Source organism: Cuculus canorus, chromosome 19 (genome assembly GCF_017976375.1).
Source record: "Cuculus canorus isolate bCucCan1 chromosome 19, bCucCan1.pri, whole genome shotgun sequence".
In the NCBI taxonomy this organism is placed as follows: Eukaryota; Metazoa; Chordata; class Aves; order Cuculiformes; family Cuculidae; genus Cuculus; species Cuculus canorus.
In genome coordinates, this window is record NC_071419.1 from 9,822,419 (window position 1) to 9,836,624 (window position 14,206).

At 56.8% G+C, this 14,206-nt stretch overlaps 1 protein-coding gene across 1 annotated transcript in view; it reads left to right on the forward strand.

Moving 5' to 3' along the window:
- NIBAN2 (niban apoptosis regulator 2) overlaps nt 1–14,206 on the forward strand; it is a 33,692-nt gene that overhangs the window by 14,029 nt on the left and 5,457 nt on the right. The window contains exons 2-9 of the mRNA XM_054083960.1: nt 2,598–2,728; nt 6,810–6,938; nt 7,057–7,162; nt 7,984–8,151; nt 12,062–12,177; nt 12,261–12,365; nt 13,367–13,529; nt 13,965–14,152. Coding sequence (XP_053939935.1) covers nt 2,598–2,728; nt 6,810–6,938; nt 7,057–7,162; nt 7,984–8,151; nt 12,062–12,177; nt 12,261–12,365; nt 13,367–13,529; nt 13,965–14,152 — 1,106 coding nt within the window. The remainder of the gene's footprint in view (nt 1–2,597; nt 2,729–6,809; nt 6,939–7,056; nt 7,163–7,983; nt 8,152–12,061; nt 12,178–12,260; nt 12,366–13,366; nt 13,530–13,964; nt 14,153–14,206) is intronic.

The window sequence follows — 14,206 nt, forward strand, 5'->3', positions numbered from 1 at the left end:
CAAGAGGGATGCTCTTGGTAGCCCCCCAGAAAGGCCAGGAGGTTTTGTTCAGCCTAATGAAGGATCCAGTCATTCCCATGTTGGACCCATGAGCCTCACACAGAGTGTGGGACGGTTGGGGCACCCACCAGCACCATCAGCATGGGCTTTCCATCCTCTGCTCTCTAGCAAATCCCAGCTGTATCTCAAGATCCAGGTCTTGCTAAATCTAATGTCGTCACCTCCTCCTGACCCCCCGTGGGTCGCTGCCACCCTCTCACTTCTCCAGGGCTGAGTGTGGTGGCTGACGGGGCAGCCAGAGGCACCAGGCTGGGAGCATCTGTGCAGCCGCAGCATCCCCTCTGCACCCTGGAGAGGGCAGATTTAGTCACCTTGGATATTTGACTGTGAGTCTTTTGTTTCAGTGCCTGCAAGTAACTGACTTTTGCTTTTCCACTTACTTAAAACCTCCTAATTGGCCCTGTTGTTAATCAGGGAAGAATGAGTGACTAAGCCGTCTTGCCTGCCTAGGGACCAAGGGCTCTTTTTTTCCCATGAACTGAAAGGAAATGAAACCTCAAAATGTCCTTTTAAATCTCAGCTGTCAGCATCGCTGCCCAGAGCCCTGGCCAAAATCCTACACTCGTGTAGACAGGAGTCGCAACAGAGGTGCGGACGCAAGCGCGACTGCGAGCTCTTTCTTTTCCAGGAGAAAATGCCAAAATTGGGGTGAGGAATTTCTCTGCTGGGACGACCAAGCATCTCATTCTTTGCCGCGAGAAAAGGTTGCTTCAATTGGAAGGGATTTTCAGCCCTGGCTTGGCAAGATGCTGGCGCGCTGCTGTTTGCTCCCATTGCAGTGCCAGCATCTCCTTGGGGATGGGTTTATCTGCCCCCAGCCGCGGTCCTCGGGTGGCATTTTCCTCATCCCACTGGGATTTGCAGCACCCTGGAGCAAGCTGCTCCTTTGTAATGGCTTGGCTGCTCTCCTGCTGCTGCTGGAGAATTTTGGCTCCTGCCAAGCTGTGCCGGGGCTGGCACGAGGGTCTGTTTTGTCTGGGTTTATGCCCCCAGCATCGGAGATGTGGAGCCGGCATCGTTCCTCCCCGCGCCCATCGCCAGCGCTCTGGCAGAGGCTGAGCCCTTGGAAATAGTTGGAGGCGACTCAAATTCTTTCCTTTTCAGAGGCTCTGGGGCAGAGTTGAGAGTGAGATTCAAAGTACAGACCCAGTGTAGGAAGTGCAGCTCTAGGGAAGTTGTCTCTTTGGACCTGTGATGCTTCGGGATGTGGGGTTTGGTGTGGGAGCCCCATGTGGGGTCTGGAGGTAGGATGAGGAGAGGAGAGCAGGATGTACGTGAGGGAAGGTGCTTCATGGGGCGCGGCTTTCTCCATGGGGCAGGGTGCTGTGTGGGGCAGGGGTTTCTCCATGGGTCAGGGTGCTGTGTGGGGCAGGCGTTGCTCCATGGAGCAAGTGTTTCTCCATGGGGCAGGGGTTTCTCCATGGAGCAGGATGCTGTGTGGGGCAGGCTTTTCTCCATGGGGCAGGTGCTGTGTGGGGCAGGAGTTGCTCCATGGAGCAAGTATTTCTCCATGGGGCAGGGGTTTCTCCATGGGGCAGGGTGCTGTGCAGAGCAGGGGTTGCAATGTGGGGCAGGATGCATGTGGGGCAGGGTGCCACGTGGAGCTGGGTGCCACACGGAGCAGGGTGCACGTAGGGCAAGATGCTGCGTGGGGCAGGACACTCAGGGTGCATGTGGGACAGGGTTTGCTTGCATGGGGCAGGGTGCACATCGGGCAGAGCTGCTGGTGATGGGGTGATGCCCCAACTCCCTGGCTGCAGATGATGCTCCAGGAGAAGCAAGGAGTTCCCATGGCTGTCATCCCGGCGCTGGGAAAGCACCATCCCTGCTGCTGTGGAGTGGGTTTGCAATGCCCCTCTGTGCCTCGAGAGGCGTGGGGCTGCCAGGGAATGGTGCTGCCTATGGGATGGAGTGGGACCTCCTCTGGTGTGGGGTGCAGGGGGTACCCGGCAGCTTAGGCTCACCCTGGGCTGGAGGCGGGGGTCCTGGTGGAGGTCCCTGCCTTGCACGAGGAGGTGACATGGGGAATGTAGTGGGGCCTGGCTCTCCTTTCCCCTTCAAATCTCCCTGCTGGCCTCAAGCATCACCAGATGCGGAGCCTGAGGCCACCCAGCCCCTCCACAGGGTGGTCCTTATGGGGCACAGTGGGGCTGCGTCAGTGTGTGGTGAAGAATTCCCCAGTCTCAGCCATCCCAGGCGATTACAGCAAGGCTGGGGAGCTGCACAAGGCACGGGAAGCCGTCAGCGTTGCCGGAATCAGCTTAATGTCAGGAATTTCCTGCTGGGGAGAGGAATCCATGGCATTAACGTGGAAGGCCAAAAAAAAGATCATCCTGACCCCAAATTAGTCCCTGAGCTGGACAGAGAGGGCAGAGGGTGGTGGGCTCCACCGTGGCCCCGCACCAAAGCCTGCTCCGGTGGGCAGGAGGGTGGGGAGGTGTTGGGGGGTGAGGAGGGTGGGGGGAAAATGTCCAAGACAGAGGCTGTGGCAAGGAGATCCAGTCCCTGCCTAACGCCTCTCTGCTGTCTCCTTGCAGAGAAGACGGGGAAGGTGCTGGGGGAGTTCTGCCGGTGCTACAGGGAGCAGTACGGCGTAGCGCTCTTCAACAGTGTCCGCTATGAGATCGAAGGCAACGGAGGGCCGCAGGCCCAGCTGCTCCACCGCAAGGTAAGAGCTGTTGGGGAGCTCCATCCCCATGCCCAGCGAGCACGGATCGATGTCCTCCCTAAAGCCTGGACAATTCCCCTCTCCCCATCGCATCCTTCTGGGGTGGGATGTAGCCCCCATGCTACTGCTCCAGCCCATCCCCGTGGTGTTGTGCATTGTCTGTGCTGCACGTGGGGCTCCCCGAGATGGCTTTCTTTCCCACCCCACGCATCGAGCACACCCAGCAGCAGGGGCGAGGCTGACTTTTGGCTGCAGCCCCCTTGGATGTCTGCGCTCGATGCCAGGGCTGGCAGGAGCTCCTGGGACACCCGCGTGCCCAGTGAAGCCCTGAGCAGGGCATGCCAGGCTGTTGCCTTCCTGGTTCTGGGTTCAGACAATGCTCAAGCCTCGGCAAATGCCCGGAGAGGGCTAGAAAACTTCTGGCAGGTGTCTCTGACCCCACAGGGGAAAAGGAGGTGGCTCTGAGTCTGATCCCCAGCACCCACCATTCTCCTGCCAGGTGAAAGGACTCCCAGCGTGCACCCATGGGGCTTGTTGCCCGTGGCTTTGGCACTCAGGGATGGGTCCTATCCTCCCCTACCGCCTCCAAAGGTAGGGGAGCACTCCAACCAAGGCATCTTGCTGGCAGACAGTGCTTGAGGTTCTTCCCTGTCCGGGTCGGCAGAGCCGCTCTCCTAGATGTGCTCCTTGAAAGCAGGAGGAGATGTGATAGCACAGGGTTCTGCTTTTGTCTGCGGCTCAGAGAGGTGGTGTTTTAGGAATCTAGAGATTGCATCCATGAGATCGGACTCAAGCCCTGTGCGCTCATAGCAGCTGTCTTGGCCAACCCGTAAAGGTAATCCTTGCCCTGTCTCCTCTGAGATCTGCCTGAGTGCTGAGTGTGTTGGGCAAAATAAAGGTGTGGAGGTTCCTGGGCAGGAGCCGGACGCCTCGACAAGGCGTCCCTTGGGTTCCTTGCAATTTGGCAGATGCCATCAGCTCCCCCTGGGGGTCCCTCCCTCCCGAGGTTGGTTGCTTCATTAAAAAGCTCCAGCAAGCAGCCCAGGAATGTCTGCAGAGCAGCGGCGAGGCGGGGAGGTCAAGGACACCATGCAAGTCTTTTAAAACACCAGTGTGTAACTAGGACATTCCTCTTGCGCAATGGCTGCTGCCTCCAGCTGGGATGTTCCAGGGTTCCAAACATGCCAGGGTTCCAAAAACACCACGGGAACCTGTGTGGCTATGGAGAAACTGCAAGGAGCTGGGAACAGCATCTTCTCCAGCTGGGCTTTGTGCTCCCTAAAGATACCAAAACCAGCTGTGGATCTCAAGAAGATGCACAGGCAGATTCTCAGGCAGGTCCATCTGGAATCTGGTGCTTGGATTTTATTATTGCACTTCTTTTTTACCTTATTTTTACCATCTCTGCGGAGATATGGTGCTCAGAGGTGATACTGGGGGCTGCTGACCCCCTGGGCAGAGGGGGACGGCGGGGCTGAGATCTGAATCGTGGTTCAGTCAACTTAGATGCCACCAAGAAGCAGCAGTGATAACAAGGAATAAATGTTTCTACCTTTGGTCTCTCCAGCAGCCCAGAGGTCCCCAACCAGCAGTGGAGACAATGCAGATTGTGGCCTTGGTCTAACATTCTCACAGCGGTTCAGCCTGGAGAAGAGAAGGCTCTTGGGAGACCTTAGAGCAGCTTCCAGTACTGAAAGGGGCTCCAGGAAAGCTGGGAAAGGGCTCTTGATCAGGGAGTGCAGGGAGAGGATGAGAGGGAATGGCTTTAAATTGGAATGGGGAGGTTTAGATTAGACGTTAGGAAAAAATTCTTCACGATGAGGGTGGGGACGCCCTGGCCCAGGTTTCCCAGAGCAGTGGTGGCTGCCCATCCCTGGAGGTGTTCAAGGCCAGGTTGGATGGGGCTTGGAGCAACTGGATCCAGTGGGAGGTGTCCCTGCCCATGGAACTGGATGGGCTTTGAGGTCCCTTCCAACCCAAACCATTCCACGATTCTACGATTCACCCCTGAAAACCAGTCCCTGAGCACCCTCTCTTCTCATAACACCCCCTCCTGCCTCTCCTGACAGCCCCAAAGCTGACTTGTCCAGACCCAGCCTTGCTCCCCATCATTCCCTGTCCCCACAGTGGGATGCAGCACTCCCTGTCCCCTCCCTGCCCAGCCCAGCCATTTAGCTCATTCCTGCCTGTCCCAAATATTTACTGGGGTTGGGTGGTGCTGTACTGCCTCCCCCAGTGAGGAGGGTGTGCGAGGAAGGGAACGGCTGCATCGTGGAGCTGGAGCTCGGGGACACTGGTGGCTGTGAGCAGCTGTTCCCCATCCAAGGGTCATGGAATAGTAGAATCACAGAGGGGTTTTGGTTGGAACAGACCTTGAAGCCCACCCAGTTCAAATCCTCCTGCCATGGGCAGGGACACCTCCCACTGGATCCGGTTGCTCCAAGCCCCATCCAACCTGGCCTTGGACCCCTCCAGGGATGGGGCAGCCACCACTGCTCTGGGCAACCTGGGCCAGGGCCTCCCCACCCTCATCATGAAGAATTTTTTCCTAATGTCTAATCTAAATCTTCCCCCTTCCAACTTATAGTCATTCCCCCTCATCCTATCACTCCATGCCCTTGTTAAAAGTCCCTCCCCGGCTTTCTTCCACGCCCTCTTCAGGTACTGGAAGGCTGCTATCAGGTCCTCTGGACCCCCATCACGGTTCGGTCTGGGTTTGATTTCATTAGCAACCGGTCTGTGCAGCTTCATCTGCCTCCAGCGGCAGTTTTGAACCTGGTTTATATGGGCTGATTCTCCTTGGATGAGCCACTCTGATGATGCTGATGGGGACTTCCAGAGCTGGCACCGCCTGTCTGTCTCCATCCCTCCTGGTGGCCTTGGGGTTCAGGCTCTCATCCCTCCCGCTGTCCCTCAGCGCTGCAGGGCTTGCTTTGTGCTTTCTTCTCCTCCTTCTAAGGGCTTTAGAAAGCAGTGAGGAGCAGCGAGGTGCTGTCAGCCTTTTTGCTGAGCTTAACTGCTCTCAGATCTTCCTACCTCCCAAGGGGGTTTGGGGTTGGGGAGTGGTGGGGGGCTTCGGAGGGCAGTGGGGCTCCTGTGAGCCAGGAGATGGACAGAGCAGGGAGAGGAGAGGGAAAGGTCCTTGTGCTGGCTGCATGGTGAGTCCCAAGCCCTGATTGGTCCGTCCTGATGGCCACCATGGTGGATGGTGGGTGGCCATGGCCAGAGAGGCGGCTGCTGCACACTCCCACCCTCACAAGAGCTCTCGGCTCTTGTTTATGTTCCTGGGATCATAAAAATTCTTGGGATAAGTTCTTGGCTCACTCAGCTGGCCTGTGTTTGGGATGGCGAAAAAAGCTGCCGGACTGCAGGCCAAAAGATGCAGAAGATCTAGTATGGGGCTTCTCAGCTCAGGGACGTGTCCTCAGACTGTTCTGTTGCTGGTCCTCCGTGATGTCCAGGGCATTTAAGCATCATCTGGTGCTGGGTTCTACAGGGTGACTTTGTGTGTCTCCTCTTCCACATCCCATCTGGAGACCATGCAAAGTTTCCTGCCATCTACAGCTTGCTCCTGGCAGGATCTTCTGGCTGATGGCCACTACTAAGCAGTACCACACATGCTTCTACCTGCTCCAGGCCGGAGAAGTGGAGGTTGGGAAGCTCTGCTAGAGGGCTCTGCTCCAACCTGCCACTTGGCCAAGTGAGCTCAGGTCGCTCAGCTGAGCTTGGCTTATTTCCCAGGAAGGAGATATCATGAACTATGACCACCGTGGTGAACACCACCACATACAACTTTGCTGCCATATGAGCAGCCCCTCTGCGGTTTTCTAGGGCTATGCACGTGGTACCCCTCAAGGTTGTCACCCAGACACACCTATTCACGCACCAATACTTGCAACCTTATAGGAAATAATCCAGTGGTGAACTTGAACAACCTCCATGTAGCCATAGTGCAGAAAACCTCACCCAAACCACCACGAGCAGATCTTGCTGAGCTCCCCGTGCCAGGCTGTGGCTGTGGCATGTTGGGATGTCAACCTTTCCCCTCCCTGTTCCTCCAAGCCACGTGTCCTCCTCACAGGTCCCATTGGAAGACCATGTCATCTACTCAGGCAACCTCTTCCAGTACATTGAGGAGAACAAGAAGTGGAGGAACCGCTTCTGCGTGGTCCCGCACAACTATGGCTTGGTCCTCTACGAGAACAAACTGGTGAGGAGCATCACCCTTTTGCCCGTCACTAGTGGGCACAGCTTCAAAGGGGGACACCCCATTGCTGTGGTGGCATGGCCATGCTTCCCGTCATCCATGACTATCTTTTTCTGCTCAGGCCTATGAGCGAGATCTATCACCCCGTGTGCTCATCAACAGTGCTGGCTACAAGATCCTCACCTCTGTGGACCAGTACTTGGAGCTGGTGAACAGCAGCCTACCTGGTGAGTAGTCCTGATGACTGGGGATGAGGAAGGATACTTGGGGTTCCTCGTGCTCCCATGGTGCTGGACATCCCTTGAGGACCTCTGGGAGAGGTGGTTTTGGGGTGTGGCATCCCTAAAGACCTTCTGGAAGGGGTGGTTTCGGGGTGTAACGTCGCTGAGGATCTTCTGGAAGGGATGGTTTCAGGGTGTGGGGTTGTAGGCAAGGAGAACAGCCCCATTCCTCCCATGGGATGCAGGGTGCAGCCTGTGTCTGCTGCTCCTTGGCTCTTGCTGCAGCCACTGGGGAAGGATGGAAAATATGTCTGTGGCTCCGTGAGAGCTGCCCCAAGCTGCTCCTGCCTCCCTTTCCCACGAAGCGGTGGGTGAAGGCAGTAGTTCCTGCTCCTTCATCCAGACTCCCAGGAGGACCAACCCACTCACTGTCCTCCTGCCCTGGATCTTCTGGAGCTGGGCAGAAGCTGCTGAAAGAGCTCGTGTAGGGCAATGAGCCCTTTGCCACCTCAGGCCATGGGCACAACGGCAGCAGAGTCAGGCCAGAAGCTCTGGGGAGGGCTTCACCCTGGAAAGGATGATGCTTTTAAACACTTTTTAATCAATTTTCACTTCTGAGTTCCTTTTTGGAAGAGCAACGCTCTTTGCCCTTTTATTCACCCCGTGGTTTTGGTAGAAGTCAAAGCAAAGGCACTAGGAAGGAGCCAAGGGTTCTTGTGTGCTCCGGCTGCACCCCCAGCTCTGAGATGGACATCCCCAACCCTGCAGCATCCCCATCCCTGTGTCCTGCCCCATCCCCTCCTCAAAGCATACTCTCCCCCCTGCAGGGGTGACGCCGAAATCGGGGCACTCCCCCATCTTGAAATGCCCCACGGATTTTCCCCTCATCCTCTGGCACCCCTACGCCCGGCACTATTACTTCTGCGTGATGACGGGCAAAGAGCAGGAGAAGTGGCGGGCGGTTTTCCAGGACTGCGTCCGACACTGCAACAATGGTGAGTGATGCCTGGGGGGACACAGGGGCTCCTGGTGGGGGAGATCATCGTCCTCCGGCTCCAAAGAGGCTGTTGGGGACTCTGCGGTGGTTGGGTTGGGGCCAAAGGGAATGATTTGGATGTCAAGAGGAGGAATTGGATGGGAGTTCATGAGCATCACTGACCTCTCTGAGCGAGGGTGGGGAGTAGGAGGGATCCAGCCCCCCCCAGGGCATCCCTGTACCCGGCTTCATCCCGCTGCCCATAAGGAATGTGATGCCTGCACCAGGGCAGGCAGTGTTTGCAGGAGCCAGCATGGAGCCTGGCTCAAGAGGTGCCCCGATGCCTGTTTTCCACCCTGAAGTAGAAAATATTTGGTAATTATAGTCATCGGAACTCCAAGCCTCCCTGTCCTGCTCCCCACACTGTGGGCGCCGCCTGGGCTCCAGCGAGCAAGGACAGAGAGGGTGCAGGGCTGCAAGGGACTGGGGCGGAGGCAGGACCTGCTTCCCATGTCAGCGATACTCTGGCAGGAAAACATGATTTTCCTGCTTGGCTGTGGCCTGTGCGCTCCTGGGCTGAGACCCAGGTCCCGGCAGTGCCTTGGATGGTGAGAAGTTTCCTGGCGAAGGAGGTGCCAGCACAGAAACCTGCTCAAAATCAGGTCTTTTGCTGCACAAAGAGTGATGCTGCCTATTTTTTTTAGTGTTTCTTTCACTCCTGGGAGCCGTGTGTAGCCCAGATGTTGCCAGAGCCACTGTTTAGGAAGCGGAGTAATGGGGTTGGATCCACAGCCTGGGTTTTGATGTGTGTCTCCATTCTCCCATCTTAGATGAAATCAGAAAGCTTTGCTCCTGTCCTTCCTTTTGGTGTTATGGGTATAAACTGGGGAGGGACAGATTTAGGCTAGATAATAGGAAGGATTTCTTCACCATGAGAGTGATGAGACACTGGCCCAGGTTGCCCAGGGAAGCTGTGGCTGCCCCATCCCTGGAGGTGTACCAGGCCAGGTTGGATGGGCCTTGCGCAGCCTGATCCAGTGGGAGGTGTCCCTGCCCATGGCAGGGGGTTGGAACTGGATGATCTTTAAGAACCCTTCCAACCCAAACTATTCTATGATGCCTCGCTGCAGAGAGCATCCACACCCTGCTGGTGAGCTGGGGCCATTTGAGCTCCTTTGGATGAGCATGTCCCACAGCCCAGCTGGGACCTGGGCTCCTTTGGTGGGGTGCAGTGCTCCCCCCCCCCAGCTGCTCCTTCCCGTAGGAAGCGGCTGGAGCATCACTGCTGCATGCAGCTCAGCTCCCCAGGTACCTCTGTGCTTGCTGGCTGTACCCACAAAGCCAGGGCACTGCGAGCAAAACCAGCTCCTAGTATAAAGAGGAATCGACCTCTCACAGTAAGAAAAAGGCAATTTATTGATTTATTTATCTTTCATTTCCCTCCGATGGCTGCTGGGGGCTGCAGCAGGAGAAAAAGATCGTAGAATAATAGAATGGTTTGGATTGGAAGGGATCTCAAAGCCCATCCAGTTCCACCCCCTGCCATGGGCAGGGACATCTCCCACTGGATCCGGTTGCTCCAAGCCCCATCCAACCTGGCCTGGAACACCTCCAGGGATGGGGCAGCCACCACTGCTCTGGGCAACCTGGGCCAGGGCCTCCTCATCCTCAAGGCTGTGAACCCCTCCACCATCCCTGCTGCCAGCCAGGGCTTGTGCCATTAAATCCTCTCCTCAGCGTGTGATGAAAACACTTCCTGGGTGGGCAGTGACCCAGGGGGGACGCTCAGCACTAGTTGGCTGCTTCATTCCTGTGCGTTGTTTTTTCCCTCCTGAGCTCTGTTTCTGCCCCTCGCTTTTCTTGCTCTGGGATACTGTTTCAAATCCCATGAAAGCTCTTTTGTTGTTGTCAAGCAATTTATTTTTTTTTTTCCCTAAATTAGAGGCTCTGTTTCTGCCTCCAGTCATGATTAGTGTGGGAATTTTCACCTCCCTTTTTAAGACTGTATTTTTACAACACTAGCTCTTCTGTAAGACCCAGGGACATCATTCCTCACACAGGAGGTGTCCAGCCTGGTTTCTCCAGAGCCTGGGCACCCTTGGCTGCTCCAAGAGCGTCCCTTGCCCTGTATGGTGACAGGCAGGGCTGGAGCAGTGCCCACCCTGCTGGCTCTTGCCCTTTAATCTGGGCAGGCTGCCAGGTTCAGCTGTATTTTTGGGGAAAAAAAGCAGCTTCAAGCTCCCATTTCTTCTCTTCCTCAACACCATTCCCCTGGCAAAACCAGATTATCCTACACTATGAGCGGGGTGGACTTTGAAGAGGTTGAGGGTAGAGCATTGCTCAGCCAGGGATGAGTGACCCTGGTGGGGCAGGGGCAGGTGGCTTCTCAGGGGGCAAATCCCACCCTGAATGATTTGGAGGATGAGATTTGGCCGTAGTGGCTCAGGCAGGGAACTGGAGCCGGTTCCAGGCTGGTGACGCTGAGCTGCAGGGAGCCCTGGATGGAAAAGAACCAGCCCCTGCAAGCTCAGCCTTGCTTTGGCTCCTACTCACACTGAGAAAGGGTCAAACGCCACTTTCTCAGCGTTTTCTTCCCCTGTCTATTAAGCTGCCCCTTAGGAAAAGCTGCTTAGGCTTGGAGTTAAATGTAATCATCTTAGAAAAATCTGTGTGCGTTGGAAAAGATCCGCTCATTAGGCTGGAACCTCCTGGGAAGGGAGAAACTACCCCTGGCTGCATGTCCCCAGTGCGACAGCTTGCTGGGAGGTCTGGGGAATGTGCCGTGACCGTCACCTCTGCAGGGATGCTCTCTGGGACCCTCCGAGCAGGGTGGTTCTGCTGGGAGATCCAATTAATGGCTTTAAAATGGAAGGGGGAATATTTAGACTAGACATTAGGAAGAAATTCTTCATAATGAAGGTGGTGAGGCCCTGGAACAGTTTGCCCAGGGAAGTGGTGGCTGCCCCATCCCTGGAGGTGTTCAAGGCCAGGTTGGATGGGGCTTGGAGCAACCGGATCCAGTGGGAGGTGTCCCTGCCCATGGCAGGAGGATTAGAACTGGGTGGGCTTCAAGGTCCGTTCCAACTCAAACTGTTCTATGATTCTGTGATCCTGAACCATGAGGCCACCCTGGATTTGGTTCCGTCCTGCCTCCCATCCTGCCAGGGGTCAAGGCATGAAGAAGGGTGCCAGGGTTGTTCGCTCCCAGACATGTTTCTTTCCGGCTGGCAGGCGCCTCCACAGCCGGAGCCTGGAGAGGCTGGGACAAGGCAGAGACATGCATGGGACATGTGCCAGCTGGCTCCCAGGCTGTCCTGCCTGTCCACTGCCCCATCTCCTTCTCCTCCTCTCCATGAGACATGGCTCCAAGCATCCAGCCCCCTGCTGCGAGTCGCAATGTTCCCCAGTCCTGCGGTGTGGTGGACTTGCCGGATCCCATGCCCTACTGGGGGTCACTGAGCGCCCCCCATCCTGCTGAGCCCCAGCTTTGCCATCAGCTCTTGCAGAGCCCCCAGGTCCTCATGCAGCTCTGGGGGTCACTGAGCCCCCCATCTTGCCGAGCCCCTGATCCTGCCTTGCCACCGGGGCTCGCTCAGCCCCTGGGTCCCCGTGCACCATCTGGGGTCTCACTGACCGGCCCCCCTCGAGATCGCTGAGCCTCTGCCCCTGGGTTTGTCCCTGCCCTTTGTCCAGCTCTGGGTGGGATCAGCCTGTGCACAGAGTGGGAACTGCCTCCAGTCAGAGTCTGGGAGACTGCAGCCCCCACCCAGTCGAATACAGGGTCCTGGTGACAGCCCTGGGCTCCTTGTGTGGGTCTGAGGGTGTGGGGGACATGGAAGACCCACTGTGAACGTGGTTAGAGAGGCTCTGGGCTGCCTCTGCCTCCCCATGCGAGGCTGCTCACTCATCCTCGTCCATCTCCTCTGTAGGGATCTCTGAGGACTCCAAAGTGGAGGCTCCAGCCTTCACAGATGCCATCCGCATGTACCGCCAGTCCAAGGAGCAGTACGGCACCTGGGACATGCTCTGCGGCACCGAAACCCAGGTGAGGACCTGTCTCTCCCAAACTGAGACTGGGATTGAGGAGTATGGGCTGAGCAACATCCCCAATGCCTTCTGCCTTTGCAGGTCCTGAGCAACCTGGTGATGGAGGAGCTGCTCCCTGAGCTGAGGACCACCATCGGCCCCCGACTGAAGGGCAAGGCTCAAGAGCGCCAGCGGACCTGGATCCAGGTACGGGGCTGCTGGAAAAGGGACAACATCATCATGTGCCTGCGCTGCCTCTGCTTTGGAGGATGCGCTGCTGTCTCCTTTCCAGCTGGGCTGGGTGCCTGCTGGCTTTCCTGTCCCTCACAGCCAGCGCCGCCCCCAGCGTGTCCCCCTCTCCTGGCCCCTGCCAAAGAAATCGTCCTTGTTCTCCAGTGTAGCTTTTTAAAGCTCCTTGTTGTGCCCCTCTGAGCAGCCCTGCCCATCCCCGTCTGCGCTTGGCGCGTCCCTGGGGCGAAGGAAGCAAACAGGAGGAAGCCCAGCCCCAGAGTGAAGCCCTGGCTATATTTAGCGAGCTGTTTTTAGAGCAGTGCAGGCTAAATCCGGCCCAAAGCCTTGCGAAAGACCAAGGGCTCTGCAAAAACTGCCTTGGTAAAACATTAAAAGCTGATAGATAATTGCCACCAGACTCACTGGAGCGGGCTGAAAACACACAAACAGGGCTTTTTCAGTAGCTGCGGTTTTAGCTGCAGAGCTGGGAAGCCTGAGGGAAGGGTGGGAGGTGGCTCTGCCTCCCATCAGACCCAAAATCCTGGTGTTTGACTGTAAAGCCAGTGTGAAGCCTCAGCAAGTGGCTCCATTCTGCTCATAGGGTTGGCTCTGGAGATCCTAGACAGGGCACTGCTTTCAAATGAGATCAGGGGATCTTCTGCCTGGACATCCAGCATCTCCAGACCACCAGCATTCGCTGGACCATGAGCATCCTCAAACCTGCAGCATCCCTAAACCTGCCTGGTGCACGTTGGCTGGTGGAGGCACCACTCAGCTCTGTGCCGCTTGCACTTCAGAGCAGCTTCTGCACTATAGGGGGCTTCATCTCACTCAGCTGGGGTGGTCCCTGTGGAATATCTACTGCCAGGCTGTGAGCAGGGGTCCAGTCAGGGCATGTGGCTGATGCTGGAGGTGATGGTTAGCAGGGGCAGCAGGAGGTGTTGCGGGAAGCTGACCACGCCGCTCTACTTCACCAGATCTCAGATGCTGTCTATAGGATGGTCTATGAGCAGACCAAAGCCCAGTATGATGCGCTGACAGCCAAGTGCGAACAGGAGCGGCCCCAGATGGAGAGCACCATCCGCACGGACATGGACCAGATCATCACTTCAAAGGAGCACTTGGCCAGCAAGATCCGAGGTACAGCCCTGAGGAGAGACGGAATGTTTGTAGCTGTGTCCATGACCAGCTCCTGGTGTGGCATCACCACTGTCTCACCAAGGTGTGGCTGATCCCAGGGTGCAGTGTGGCTCCTGCCAGCATGGCCTGGGGAGCCTTGGGGAGGTGCCAGGAGCCGGGTGACCAGGGTGCATGTCCTCATTGGCATTGCACCAGGAGATGGGGGACACGGTGGGCAGTGACCCCCACCCCCATCAAGGCAGTGGGAGAGGAACAGATTCAATACAGACCCTTGCAAGAACCCTTTGCATCGCCTTACAAGTCTGGGAGAACACTCCTGGCGGGGTCTGGGAATAGGAGCAGGTCCTTCTCCCTAGGGTGGGTTTATGGTCTGATTCGCAAAGCTGGAAGGGCAGAGGAGGAGCCTCACCATGCTTACTCCTGCTCTCTGCCCAGCATTCGTCCTCCCGAAAGCGGAGATCTGTGTCCGTAATCATGTCCAGCCCTATATCTCCTCCATCCTGGAGGCCCTGATGACACCCACGAGCCAGGGCTTTGCTGAGGTGCGGGAGGTGTTCTTCAAGGAGGTGACAGACATGAACATGAACATTGTCAATGAAGGTGGCCTGGAGAAGCTGGTGGAGGTGAGACCTGGTGATGCTCTTTGCTGGCCATTGGGCTTGGGTGTAGTAGGTCCA